This window comes from Crinia signifera, chromosome 8, assembly GCF_055691185.1.
Source record: "Crinia signifera chromosome 8, ASM5569118v1, whole genome shotgun sequence".
NCBI lineage: Eukaryota > Metazoa > Chordata > Amphibia > Anura > Myobatrachidae > Crinia > Crinia signifera.
Window position 1 is genome coordinate 100,063,208 of NC_139224.1, and position 14,847 is coordinate 100,078,054.

The window sequence follows — 14,847 nt, forward strand, 5'->3', positions numbered from 1 at the left end:
CTATGTGGATGCTGAGCATACTTAGGCATGATGTGGGAATAGCATTTAGAACATTTGACATTAGTTTATTTTAAGTTAAATATTCATTGGGTTGTTATTATGTGAGCACATGTATCAAGCTGATATGATTTAGTGGGGAAAGAAGTTATCCTAAAAAGTTTAAAAATAATACAGATCTGTCCTCATACATCTTTGCTGCAATCACGCCAGGTCACATGAGAATCTTCTTGTGCCTAGCGTCTTTTTTATTTTGACAAAAAAATGCATTTCTGTCACACCACAATGTGACTAGGACGCACAAGGAGCCTGCACTGATTAATTTCATATAGGACACATATCTGTGTGCGAGTGAGTCTCTGAAACTGTAAACAAGGTACTACATTGTAGTAGCGGCAACTTTGTTTACAATGCAAGCTCTGTTCTGCACTGTATATATACAAGTGTCATATCAGATTAATCAGCACAGTCACAGTGTGCACATTAGTTGCATCGTGTTCCAACGGAGATACATTTTTGGCAAAAAGAGACGGCCAACATTAGCAGAGTTGTACGGGACTTGGAGGCTCACTCACGCTAGGGGTCTCGCGCTGCATATTGAAGCTACATTTACAAGGACACATCTGTAAGTGAACTTTAAAGTAAGTATTTCTGGCAGCAATCAGTATAAAATGCCTTATTTATGTACAGTATAGTTATACTTGCTCCCGATTAAAGTCTATCTACAACGATTAGTTTAACATTTTGTATCACAATAAAATATAATAAGATGCATATGGCAGATTAGTATCAAGTATCAAGTCTGTTTAAAAAAAAAAAAAAAAAAAAACACTGATTAATTTGAAAATCCCCACTGATATTGGATTTCTGAATTATCTATAAACTGTAAAAATAATTGCTGTGTTATATGCACCCTTACGCCATTTACAAAAACTACAAACTAAAAACTAATATAAATACTAAATATGCGCAAATAAAGCGCCATACACACTAATGGGGTTTACACACATGGAGATTTTGCTGAGGGATCTGAGCGATGCTAGATCACTCCGCAAACAGCGCTGCACAGCGATGTCCGCTGAGTTATCGGTCAGGGCCAGTGTTCTCCAGTGAGATCACTGGCCCCAACCAGCGATCTAATTGGATTTATCCAGCATGCTGGATATTAAATCACAGGACAATGGCGGAGCACAGGGCCATGCATCGCTATAGCTATTGCTCCTACACATGGAGCGAAGTAGGGGCATTTTCTAAGCGATCTAGTCAAATTAAGTCAGATTGCTTCGAAAATGCCCTGAACTCAGGGGTGGCTAAAGCATTCCCCGAGATCTACTAACAGTTCATATTTTTCAGTCCACCTGTGGATCTGTAGAATGTGTCAGTTAAGCTGGACATACACTACTGCAGGTGAAATCGTCCCAAATCGAGTTAGTATATGGGGCTTTTAGGAATGAATGCAGCACATGTTTGAAAATGTGACATTTAGTCCAATTAGCATACTGGCGTAGGGTAAGCTACGCTGTCTGCGTAGTCCAACGGCTGCCTAGCGTAGTGAGTCCGCTGCAGCCCGGCTCTGTCCCCGGAGTCCATGCCAAGCCCAGTGCTTGCGGACTCCGGCGGAGAGGGGATCATGCTGGCGCCGGCGGAGCCGCAGGTGCATCTCAGACGCTATGCGTCTCAGTAATTATTAGCACGTGCGCCTCATGCATAAAGGGGGTATGCATGCGGAAGTACATCCTATGCACAATAAAAGGAGGCATTTTCAAACCCCCACTATCCACTCCAGCCCGAAGAGTGGTGAGCGCAGCGAGGCCAGTGAGGGGGTGCGTTACGTGTCCACCCGACCTGTTCATACCCCCAATATCTATGTCGGCGTTTAGTTGATTTCATAAAGTGTGGTGCGCGCAGTGAGCCCGAAGCATGGCGAGCGCAGCGAGTCCCGTGAGGGGACGGGGAACACTACGCTGATTCTGACAGTGCCGCTATCTTGCACTTCTGTATCATCTCTATGTGGATAGCACACATGTATCTTAACCCTCTGGATGTCTTATTATATAAAAGATTTATCTGTCTGTCTGTTCGTTATCATTTCATCTTGCCATCTCAAACTCCTCTTTGACAACAGCAGTGAATAATCTTTGCACCAGACAACAGTAGCTACCCACCATGCATCTATCTGTTCGCAACACAATAAACCCTAGGTGACATCTTAGACTCAGAAGTTAAACTGTTATTTATGCCCCACAATCTGTATATAATTACATTAGAGACAATTTAAAAAAACAACACATGTAGCCAACAGGAGACAATGCATAGGTTTTGTTTATTCACCGACTGTCTCTAGAATATTGCTATTGCACTGTAACTGGTCTTCCCTTGGCTAGCCTTTCACTCATACAGTCCATTTTGAATGCAGGGGCTAAACTTAATTTCCTCCCAAAACATTTGCCGTTGTTACATCACTATCTGTTCTGTCCAGTTTTTAGTAAGTTCATACTGATTTGGGAACCATTCCAATGAATAGAACAGAAAATAAAATTTGGTACTTGTGTAGTTTCACAGCTCCACTTACGTAGTCAGCATAGTGTCCCTGTCACGCTTCAACGTAGTGTTCCCGCAGCCAGCGTCCTAATTTTATAAGTGTGGCGAGCAGACACATAAAACGAGGCCGAAGCATGGCAAGCCCTGCGAGGGGATGCAGATTACTTGACGTGTATTCCGCGTCACCCTTGCCACGCTTCGGGCCTGGTGGCACGCTGCGCTTGCCACACGTGGATAGTGGGGGTATTAACAAGTCATGAAGACGTCTGCTCGCCACACTTCGGGCTGGTGTGGATAGCGTGGGTTTGAAATGGAGGCATTTGCCAGTATGTAACATGGAGCACTGGCAAATGCAGCCTTTATTGTGCATGAGACGCACTTGCGCCCGCGCCCCCCCCCCTTTGTGCACGAGATGCACGTGCTACCAAAGACCTAACCCTGACCATCTCCCTGAAGCAGACACAGACAGGGTTGCCGTACCCTACTGCATGAATTACTGAGACGCACAAGCATATGAGACGCTCGTGCATCTCAGGCAGATGGAGTGCCTCTCCACCGGCACCCGCATGATCGCCTCTCCGCCAGTGCAGGGGATCTGACAGATACTGGTGCTGTGTGAGAGGCACTTACTAGGCTTGCCAGTGACAGAGCTGCAGCTCGCGGGGACAGTACGGTGACTACGCTAACTTTGCTAGGCTGCTGTTGGGCTACGCTGACAGTTTAGTGTTAGATGGTACCGTAAAACTACACAAGTACCAAAAATTCTTGTAAAAACGCTATGCCCACCATAACACAGTCATTCCGCATCCCAGTGTGCATTCTCCCTATGCTAAAGAGCATACTAGGTTCATAGAATTCCACCTGGAAAGTATACATACAGTATACCCACCCACTTGTCTCAAAATCTCCCTACTCCGACCCTCCCTTCAATCTGATCAATCTGATCAATCTGCACTTCTTAGCTGGGTACACACCTTAAGGTTTATCTGTCCTATCTGACTGGTGGAAACAAAAATCTGGTAATGCATGGGAGCATATGACAATCAACCATTTGCTCCCAATGTAACAAAACCATTCTCAAGCCCTGCTCCAGCTGCATCTTTCCTACCAGCACACCCTACACCACATTCTGGGGCAACCCAGATTTCCAACCAGGACTGGAAAACCGCTCATATTTGGATTGGAAGCAGATGGGTATATCAACTATACGCAATATCTTTGACCCTGGACGCACCGTTATATCTTTTGATGATCTTAAATCTAAATTCCACCTACATAACTCTCAATTCTATATGTATCTACAGGCACGCCATTTTGCTCAATCCCAACCTAAACCATTTGCCACCCCAGTAGACCAAGACCCAATTCTATCCCTACTGGCACCACACAACATATTAGGATACAGAATCAGAAATCTATACCAGTTACTAGTTATGATCCCAAAAGACAAACTACTACAAAACCTAGAACTGAAGTGGAAAGTATATATTCCTTCCCTACCCCCAGTCCAAACTTTACTAAAAAAAATATTTACAAGCTGCCTCACTTCAGGAAATCCACCTCAAATTTCTCAACAGAGCCTACATGTCTTCTCTGCTGCTGAGATATTTTATCCCAGGTGACACAGGCCTCTGCCCCAAATGTAAAATGAGAGGAGCCACTTTCTACCATAATTTATGAGAATGTGGCCTGTTAAGACTTTCTGGAGAAAATTGCTGGGTTTTTTGATCACACTGTTTTCCATCCAACTAACTTATACCCCGCTCTCATCCTCTATTTTTGTGACTGGAAAAAGATTATTCCAATAATCACACTGATTTTGTTCTCCCTTAAAAATTGATCCCGACGCATTGGATCCATAAGACACCCCCCTCCTTGACCGAACTGAAAAATTCCCCCCCTCAATATATTATTCCATGAGCGCCAAGCGGCCTTATTTGACATTGAAAAAGGAGTAGCACGATTCTATGCAAAATGGGACCTATATATACAAACCTTGGACACTACTGTTCAAACTGCTATACAAAAGATATTGGAGAACACTACCTGGTTCATGCTCTGCCAACTCACACTTCACCCCGACCCGCCCAAAAATATGCTGACCAAAGATCCTGTGCCATACTGCTCCCAGCACACAATATAACGATCACTTCTCAACTTCCCTGGGAACCTACATACCACCTAAGATTGAAGTTTACAATATTTAAATACTGGTAGTTTACTGATGTATTGTCCCCACTGTCGTTTTACACCCCTTCCCCATCTACCACCCCCCCCCTCCTTTTCGCTCCCTTTTCTCTTTCTACTACAATTGTTTGTTTGATATGGAAATGTCATCATGTAGCAAGGACTTTTCTGACATACTTTGAATTACTACCGAACAAAAATGTTCGAGGATTATACTACATGCTCCTGACCTGACGCTTTTAAGGAAGACTAAGGACTTGGGATATGCTAACAACCAAATAGGTCTGCTCTGATTAACTAGCCCACCAATAGATCAGCGCAAGGTGTGATTCATCTAGATTCGTGGCTAAGTTGACCTGTTACCAGTGTTGCCCGATAACACGCATACCACAAGTACACGGTCATCTTTAATAACCCAATGTTGATGCATTGAAATTAACAAAATGTGACAACTCTGTTGTAATAATTGTTTTATTCATTTATCTTGTATTTACGACACAAAACAGCAATAAAATTGTGTTAAAAAAAGGAGGGGTCCCTACATCTTTCTAATATGGATGAACCATAATTTTAGGATGCCAGTTTGGAGGAGGTATACCTCCATGATTTATATTGTACTGCAGGGATATAAGTCTGGTGATTACACTGATGTTACAACATTTTCAAATGGTGGTAACCCCAACTTCACAGCTGCTGTGACCTGCACGATGGTGTCACTTACAGCCAGGGGGGGGGGGGGGGAGTTGGTGTAATATAATTTGCTTATTCTAGTAATTCGTACGCGAGTTGCATGACGTGAGTAAGCCGCATGGTCCTGTGGAACTCTGTTAGTGCTGAGTGTCTATGTATGAGACTTGGATGCAGCAGGAGACTGTGCTGAATTATATGATGGGTGTCACTTGTATACTGTGTGAGACAGAGTTTTTATATGTACTTGTATTGGAAATAAGCTGTGGTTGCCATGTACATTGTAGCACTTTGTATTCAGCGATTCTGTTGCACACAGATATACAAGTGTGAATATCAAATTCATCAGCACAGTCTCCAGATGCACTGTAGTCACATTGCATTATAACAAAGGTGTATTTATTCACCAAAAAGATGCCCTGACATTAGCAGAGTCTCACGGGATTTGGTGTGCTAAGAGGGGCCATTTGGCATGGATGCAGCAAAAATGTAGGCGGACAAATCAGTACGTTACTGAGTCATGTCACATACTGATTTTATATTCCATTCTCACCCATATATTAAACTATAATATATTGGCATATGGCTTTTTTTGCACTTTGAGAACGATAATCCCATTTCATTATGTAAATTGTCTATTTACAAATGTGTGATTAGCAGTCAAAATCTTGTAGCTTCAGTTACGGCCACAAAACACTGTTGAACAAGAAATTAGAGTTTTTGTATAGTCATTTTGTTTGTCCTTAACACAATTAAAATGTAGCAATTAGATACTCCAGAGAATTGACTAATGGGGCCCATACTGTACATCTACAATTAATTCAGGAAAGTTTGCAAATGGCTAGGAAGACAATGGGCCAGATGCACTAAGCTTCAAAAGTGAAAGAATGAAGAGTGATAAACAGCCAACCAATCAGCTCCTACCTGCCAGGTCACAGACTATGTTTGAAAAAAGGTCAGACAGGAGCTGATTGGTGGCTGTTTCTCACTCTCCATTTTATCACTGTTGAAGCTTATTGCATCTGGCAGCCTTGCAAATCCACCAAACCCCGCCCGGCGAATTAACGCCCCCCCCCCGCCTGCAGGCTGCAAATGGATGATTAGCATAAACAACCATTTGTATGCCTGCGAGTCCACTTACATATACGTGCACGCTGGCACGGATATGGGCGGGCAGTTGACATCCGGTGATATCAGGTGCCCGCTGGGAATTCTCATATGGTAATGAGGCAGCCCGGCGCCCCCCGCCGACATGGGTGCATACACCAGGTGAACCGAAAGTTCGCCGTAGGTGCACGCACCATAAGTCTGCACATGCGCAGAAACCCACCAAACATCGGTACTGTGTGCAAAGAACCAAACAAACTTGAATAACCCCCATAGTGTGAAATTCTTGCGTCGCTGAGTCAGACCACCCCAAAAATCTAAAATTGCAGAGTCAGGGGATTTTTAATATGCTGTATTTTGTAGATTCCCTACAGATCCCTAATCATTGAAGTCCACTGCTCAATGTCAAGGAATTGCCAGGTACATTTATAGTCCTGTATAGCGTCTCTTCTATCTACTCACAGGACATGTTAACTCTTTCATACATTACCAACATTTTGAATTTTGAAAAAAAAAAAAAAAAAATACATAATAATCATTCAGAACACTTCAGCATTGCTCAGGTCTATAATTTAATAAATAGTACTCACTAAATAAAACAGTAACAACATGCATTTAACATGGCACTCAAAATATAAAAATACAACATACAGTACCTAAAATAGTATTACCTCATACATCTCTATATGATGGACATGGCTGCACAAAAACTTCTTTTTATGGTGGTATTAGAACAGGTATAACAAGGCACAAAACTCTAAAATCCTCATGGATAAGATCATATATTTTGGTATGGATTACCAAAACAAATAAATGGGGAGAAAAAAAGAAAAGAAAACCAAAACCCTTTGTGTTTAAGTTTCTTAAACAAAAATTAATAAAAAGATTACAAAAGTGGATGCAAAAGGGATAATAGTAAAACAAGAAAATATTGCACTGTGAGTAAAGCTTCAATATGAAACCTTAAGCCCTCTACACATTAATCCAACTTGTTTAAGGCCAATACACACTAAAAAAATTATCTTTCCAATCTAGCTGGTTAGAATGAAAATATGTACATTTTTGGGAGCAAATGACAATTGACAATTTGCTCCTAAACATGGAAAACAAACCTTCAGACAAATTGGCTAAACCAATTTATGCAGATGACTACTTTTGTCCATTTTCCAGCGTTTGGGAGCAAACCGTTGATTGCAACTGGTTCCCAGAAATTGTCAGATTTTCATTCCAATCAGCCAGATTGGAAAGATAATCATCTAGTGTGTATGTGCCTTAATATATACACACCTATAGCTAGATCTGTCCAATCTGTCTAGTGTGATCAATAATCTGGTAATGTATGACACTGGTTAAATAATTTTCTCCAAAAACTGAATCTTTAGGTGTGTACCTCCCTTTAAGGGCAAGTCGGTACAGATTTACCTTGAGCACCCGCGGACTCCCAGGGATCTGCCGGAGAAGTTCAATAGAAGTCAGGTGCGATACATTGCTGGTGCTAAAAAGCACTTGCCATACCGGCGCACATATGATTTATCGTACGTTTCCGACCCGATGGGCATGGGATCACGCATCGGGTTGGAGCAAACGTTAGACTCATGCAATTGGCATGATTTCTTGGCCCAATGCGTTGGAATCAGGGGAAATCTGGCCATATTGAAATAGTATATGGGGGCCTTCAGTGAAAGAACCAGCATTGGATTAGTCAGCTGTAAAGCAGAAAAATAGCACTGCAAGCAAGCCTATTTTATCCGGTTACCTCATAAAGTAGGCATCCTAATGACCATATATCAGACTTGAAGTTGTATCCATTTTCATGTATCCTCTCTGGTGACATATAATAAGGGGTACCGACTGAAAACAAGAATTAAACTCAATGAGGAACATATTTTCTCTTTTTATGCATTTAAATTAACAGACTCTAACCTTTAACGCATTGTAGCCAAGGTGACAAATAGGCATAGTTCATTATATTCACAACATTATACTTTATCAATCTTGGTTATTACCACTGTTAATTTTCCTCAATTTTGTGCCACTATGATACAATGTGCATTCATATTCCTGTACAACACATTACCTTGAAGGCAATCATGGCTTTATGCTATCTATATACAGTAGAATAGCACTATGCATAGGCTTTAATAGGAGCGTAGGGTGAATGAATATATATATATATATATATATATATATATATATATACATATACACATACATACACACACATATACATACACACACAAAGGAATGTAGTCTTTGCGGTTTTATTGAAGCCGAGTGCTGCCGCCACGCTCCACTTCTACATAGTGAAGACCCACCAGGTTGGTGAGAACTCCCTGATTACGGAAGGGCACCGGCTGCAGGTATGCTATATTGTACTGGTCTATTAGTAGACAAGTGGTCCAGCACTCACTGTGTGACAAACAAAAATACAGTAGATACTGTGGGCAGCACTCAAAGACTATCAACATGAATAAATGAAAGACCTGAGTGGAAAGCTGGATTGATGTTTCAGAGCCCAAGCCCTTTCATCAAGGCCATACATGTATATTATAAGGGCACAGCCGTGACAGTTATGAATAAACTGAATTCGTCTATAGGGAATTCCTGAGATGGGGCATAATGTTTGAGGGGCTGAAATTCAAAAGTGGTTGGATGTACGGAGCTGAAATTTGGCAGGAGCACGTAGAACGGTCGCTCAGTAATGCATGCTAAATTTCAGTGTGTGTGTGTGTGTGTGTGTGTGTGTGTGTGTGTGTGTGTGTGTGGGGGGGGGGGGGGGAGATAAAAAAATTAACAGTTGAGAATAATCCAAATTTTCAACTGTCACTTTTTCAATCACCTCCTGTTAAGTCAAAATCACACATGTTCCTGTTGTAGCCTATGGGGAATTTTTTAAAAGGCATAACTCAGGGTAGAGTGTGAATAAATACCTGGGGTTTGTTTTATTAGGGAATTTTTTTTACACTGTTAAATGCCCCATTTTAAAAATAGGGCATTTCAATGAGTTACACCTCTGCAGTTGGCACCTGCAGGCTGAGGGCTCGAGTTACTCTTCCAGTCAGATTGTTAGCCACTGCTGCCGCCAGCCAATTGGCAGGTGCAACGCACGCATGGCAAACCCCCCCCCCCCCCTAAAGGGAGGAGTAGGCCTTTTCAATTTTTAAATGATCGTCGACATCTCCCTGGCATAGCAACCCTTCCGAGGCTTCCTTAAAGATTTCACACAGCAAGCTGCATCTGCCGCCAAGCCAAGGCATCCACGGAGTCTTTGGCGGGAGTCTGTTAAGCTTATTTGCAGGCACTGCCACCTCTGGGGCTTCCCAGACATCTTCCCTCTGAGAGTTGCTGCCTTTAAGCTTTTTTGCGCAGCCGCCACACCTCCAGGACTCCCCTCTTCAGGAGCTCTTCCCCACTCTGATTAAAAGAATGAGGTGCGGCTTTAAAAAAGCAATATAAAGTACCCTTGTCTGTATTTGATAAGCAATAAGCCATCTTGCATAGCTTCAAGTAGAAAAATTCAGTACCCCTAATGGCATCAGCCACCTTAAGCCATGTGTTTACTGGTTTAGAGAGAAAACGCCTTTCTGATGCATACAGTATTACTACGCAGACTGCAGTTCTGGCTGTGGTTTTTAAAACAGCAATAATATTAAAAGGTACTTGTTTCCTACCATGGCGCCCATCACATACCGTACTTAGTGGTGTGAGATGCGATATTCCCGTAAAATTAACAGGAGTGCTTGTACAATGAAATATCGCATAGCATTGCATGCCAGCAAATGGCATGCAATGCGATTTTTAATTGTGCAAGCAACGGTAAGCATCATCCAACCTTTTTATACACCCACTATCCACGTTGGGATGGAGTCGACTTTAGATAGTGTGGTGAGCGCAGCGAGCCACCGAGCCCGTAGAGCCCCATGAGGGGACGCGGAATACGAGCCCGAAGCGTGGCGAGGGCAGCGAGCCCAGCGAGGGGTCGCGGTATACACGTTAAGTAATCAGTGGCCGCTCCCCACGCTTCGGGCTCGCTGCGCTCGCCACACTATCTAAAATCAACTCCACGCCAACGTGGATAGTGGGGGTATGAAAAAGTCGGAGGACACGTACCGCTGCGTTTGCCACGCTTTGGGTTAGCGTTGATAGTGGGGGTGGCGTTGACAATGAGGGTGCATTTAACATTGTAAGCACCCATCAAGGTGCTTGTACAATTAAAAATCGAATCGCATCACATGCCGCTATATTGCATGTGATGCGATTGTATACGATCAAAATCGGGGGCGCCGTGCTAGGAAACAAGTACCATATTAAATAAAGTAAATATACCCCATAACTTTAGGCTGGGTATACACTAGATCAGGGCTGGGCAACACCGGCCCTCCAGATGTTAGTGAACTACACATCCCAGGATGCTTTGCATTAGTTTTGCTATGTGGCCATGCTGAAACTGATGCAAGGCATGCTGGGATGTGTAGTTCATCAACATCTGGAGGGCCGGTGGCAAGCCAGTGGGTGTGTACATCCGATATGTCTGCACGAAATCGGACACAGACATGTGTGCCTGGGTGCATGATTGGCCTGCCAAATGCCTTTACACTGGCTACAGGGAAGGATGTCACAAGTGGCGAGGCAAATTCAAATGCCAAACCTAGTTTTGCGACACAAAGTGGCTGATTAGTGTGTGTGTGCTTACCAAAGTGGCCGCTATGTTGTCATCGCCGATCGCATAGTATGTACCCAGCCTTACTGATATGCCTATTCTGACTCCCAATAAATTAAGTCAGCTGTGCTTTCTATTATGATTGCCTCATATATGGGATAATTCTGCCTGTTATATTAATTTCCTTGATTCCTGTAAATGTTCTAATGGGTTCATTTTGGGTATTAATGAAGGCGAGGCGGGAAACAAGGCCAGATCCACCCTTCTTACAGTGGTTTTAGAATCTCTCAAACATATACAGAGAGATCAGCTGCAATACTGCATAATACTGTATCACCAGCAGGAATTAGGGTGACAGAGAAAATTATGAAAATTAACAGGTAAAGATGAGTTGTTAATCAGCTTTGTGCTCCGTGTGAGTGCTACCAGATCTTGTGCTAAGGATCTGCAACTGAACAGTATTTTTTGCACACTGGGCCAGATTATCTGAGCTTCAAAAGTGATAAAATGGAAAGTGATAAACAACCAGCCAATCAGCTCCTGTCTGACATTTTTCAAACACAGTCTGTGACATGGCAGGAAGGAGCTGATTGGCTGGCTGTTTATCACTCTCCATTTTATCACTTTTGAAGCTTAAGAATCTGGCCCTATGATCACTACTGTAGTATACTTAAGTCTGACAGCAATGTTGACAAGTCTTCATGCTCTTTGCACCTTTCACGAATAAGATGCTTTTTTCCCCCCCATAATGCTAATATTTTTACAAAAATATCTGTACATTTTGCACATTTCAATTGATCTTTCCTTGCATAATTCATATACTGGCATATTTGTGATAGTACTCACACATTACAAACAGCCCATAACATGCCACACCACTGTATCTAATACAGGTTGAGTATCTCTTATCTAGATATCGGTTATCCAAATTATTCAGAAAACCGTACTTTCCAGAATGTACTTTTTCTGCAACTGGCACTACTGGGGACATGATATGTAACTGCCACTAAATATGTGCAAGACAATGATTGCTTAGCATTCTAATTCAGCGCCTGAGATGTGCATGAAACAAGGGGGTAGATTATAACAGTTCCTGCTTCGCCTCATTAGTGAGGTGAAGCAGGAGGGGACACCGACATGATGTATCAACATCTTGCCGGCCGAAGCGGAGGAGCACTAACTCCCCCCTCCGGCGATGTCCCTCCTGGAGACAGCGCATCAATTAATACTGATGCGCCGTCTCCTTTCCCCCCAGCCGGCTGACTGCGCATGCGCGGGATCTCGCTACTCTCGCAAGATCCCCAGCGCAGCTCAGAGCCAGCAGCAGGGACTGCATTGGGCATCGCCACCTGCAGCTGTCAAAGTCGATAGCTGCAGGTGGCGGAACGGTCAGCGATGCTCACCGTTCATAAATTAGGCAGGCGCGCAGCACAAAATATCACAGCTGCACTATGCCTCCTGCCTTACACTGCTGCCGTTAAAGTACCCGGCCAGCGGGTGTTATAGATTTAGTGAAGCGCTATCCCCTGCTTTAGCGCTGGCGGATAGCGCAGATGCCCCACTGTGCCGGATAATAAATCTACCCCAAGGTTTCAAAAGATGAAACAGTTTGTGTACTCGCTCAGGCACTGACCTTGAATGCCAAGCAATCATCTCTAGTCTGATGCCGCCAATTGGTAATCAAAAACACTGAGACAACTTTACTATGTAAGCTTAAATTTTCAGGAGTTAACCTGCGATCTTGTTCATTAAAACCAAAAGTTTATTCATTGTGCTTCTAAATAGTTTTGTCCCCAGCACAAGTAATTAAATGTGCTAATAAACCTACATCCCCTACTGCTGCGGGGAGCGGCGAAGTATGTGAGTGCGCGGTCTGCCCCCCCCCCTCTCCCCACCGGCTACAGTGGAGGGCATTAGGAGACATAAAGGAGCAGGGTGTCGATGTGGGGAAAAAGAGTACTCACCCCGGAGGGAGCTGCTGTTGGTGTCAGACGGCCTCCTGCCCTTGCGTCAGGGCAGGAGCCTTTAATGAGGACCTGACCGACGGACCTGGTCCGGAAGCCAGGGGCACAGTACACCAAGGCCAAAGCTTTTGAGTGAAGCTGGGAAGGCGGAATGTGAAATAGCTGACAGAATAGTTTGTAGCCTGAAAATAGAAAAAGCACAAGGGACCTGCAGGAGCAGGCAAAACTGTGACCAGCTCCCTTGGCACAATGTTCTGAGGGCTGATGGGTATTAGAGGGGAGGAGCCGGCCTTCCTTAAAGAAATGAAGTATTCCTAGCTCCCAGCATTTCAGCTCTAAAACCCTGACTCTCCAGTGTTCCCTGCTGCATAAACTGAGAAATGTAGATAATGTGGTCATTAGTGCTTTAAGAAAACATACTGAACAACAAAATCATACATGTCAAATTAGCTAAAAATACGCAACATGTGTATTGTGTGAATCAAATTATTGTGATTTTAACCCATATGTGCAGATAAAAAAATTGCCGGTCACAAAAAAAGTCAACTTCAGGCAGTTGGGCTCATATCTCAACCGGTTGGTGGGTATTTTACAGGTGGATATTTTACACTACATGATGTATATGATTTGAAAGTCCCAATCAGTCAGAATCGGTCACATTGTGTGAAAAAGAAAATACCATCATCTAATATGTATCCACCTTCAGAGAACCCATCCATGCTGGATTACAAGCAATTTGGCTGCCAGGTGTGTGTCCACTGAGGAGACTTTCAGGCATGCTGGGACTTGCAGCTCCAGAACAGGTGGGCAGACATTGAGGTGGGATTGTTACTGATAATTCTAATTGCCTCAATAGCCATGCTGTTTATGTAATTTTTTATAAATACCAAGTACTAAGGCTACCAAATATATTTGATTACTAACTAGCCTATGGAAATGATCACTTGGCAAAGGAAAACAGCAATGTGAGGTCTGCCATTGTAAAAACAACTAGCAAAAGAACAACCATTTGCCTCTACAGTTCAAAAGAAAAATAACATTTGCATCGCCTTATGTTGTAATAGAGTACAGTATTTCATTGAAAGGCTTTTTCACACCCCTCATGAATTTGCAAATTAACAGGCAAAAGGGAGGGGGGGGGGGGGGGGGGGGGCGGAAGCATGGAAGTCACGCTGGTGCATCTTATATTATGGAGTAGTAAAAGGACATCGCTTTCTTTGGAGCAAAATTATTGTAAAGGGGCAAGAGCATTTGGAGAGGCCATCTTGTACCCCACAGTACGACATTAAGCTGATGGATTGGGTGCAGTATTTTAAAGGAGGCAAATCATGAATTAATATTGGAATTCTGCCTCTCTCTCAACCAGTCCTACATATATAGTCTGCGGTGGTTTTAATAAAAAAATAAAATGGAGAAAACAGTGTGGTATACCCTGCTAAAGTTACATTCAGTGAAGGCAGTGTGTTTCTAGGGTTGCTTAGACTATCTCCTTAGAAGAAAAGTAAAAACTTGCAAATAAAAGCACAAACCCAATGTACTTGCATTGGTCTTTCTAGAACAGACACACTCTATAACAAGGAGAACCATAGCCAGGCTGATTACAGTGGTCACATTTTTTGACCATGTAAAAAGGTTTCTTTTTTATTAAGCACTTGTAATTATTTTATTGTAATGCTGGTAAAATGTTCTTCCTCCGTAGGCTAG

At 43.0% G+C, this 14,847-nt stretch overlaps 1 protein-coding gene across 2 annotated transcripts in view; it reads right to left on the reverse strand.

Annotated features, from left to right (window-relative positions):
- NEK7 (NIMA related kinase 7) overlaps positions 1–14,847 on the reverse strand; it is a 102,146-nt gene that overhangs the window by 16,878 nt on the left and 70,421 nt on the right. For both annotated transcript variants that reach the window (XM_083156871.1, XM_083156870.1), the window contains exon 8: positions 8,276–8,370. In XM_083156871.1, coding sequence (XP_083012997.1) covers positions 8,276–8,370 — 95 coding nt within the window. The remainder of the gene's footprint in view (positions 1–8,275; positions 8,371–14,847) is intronic.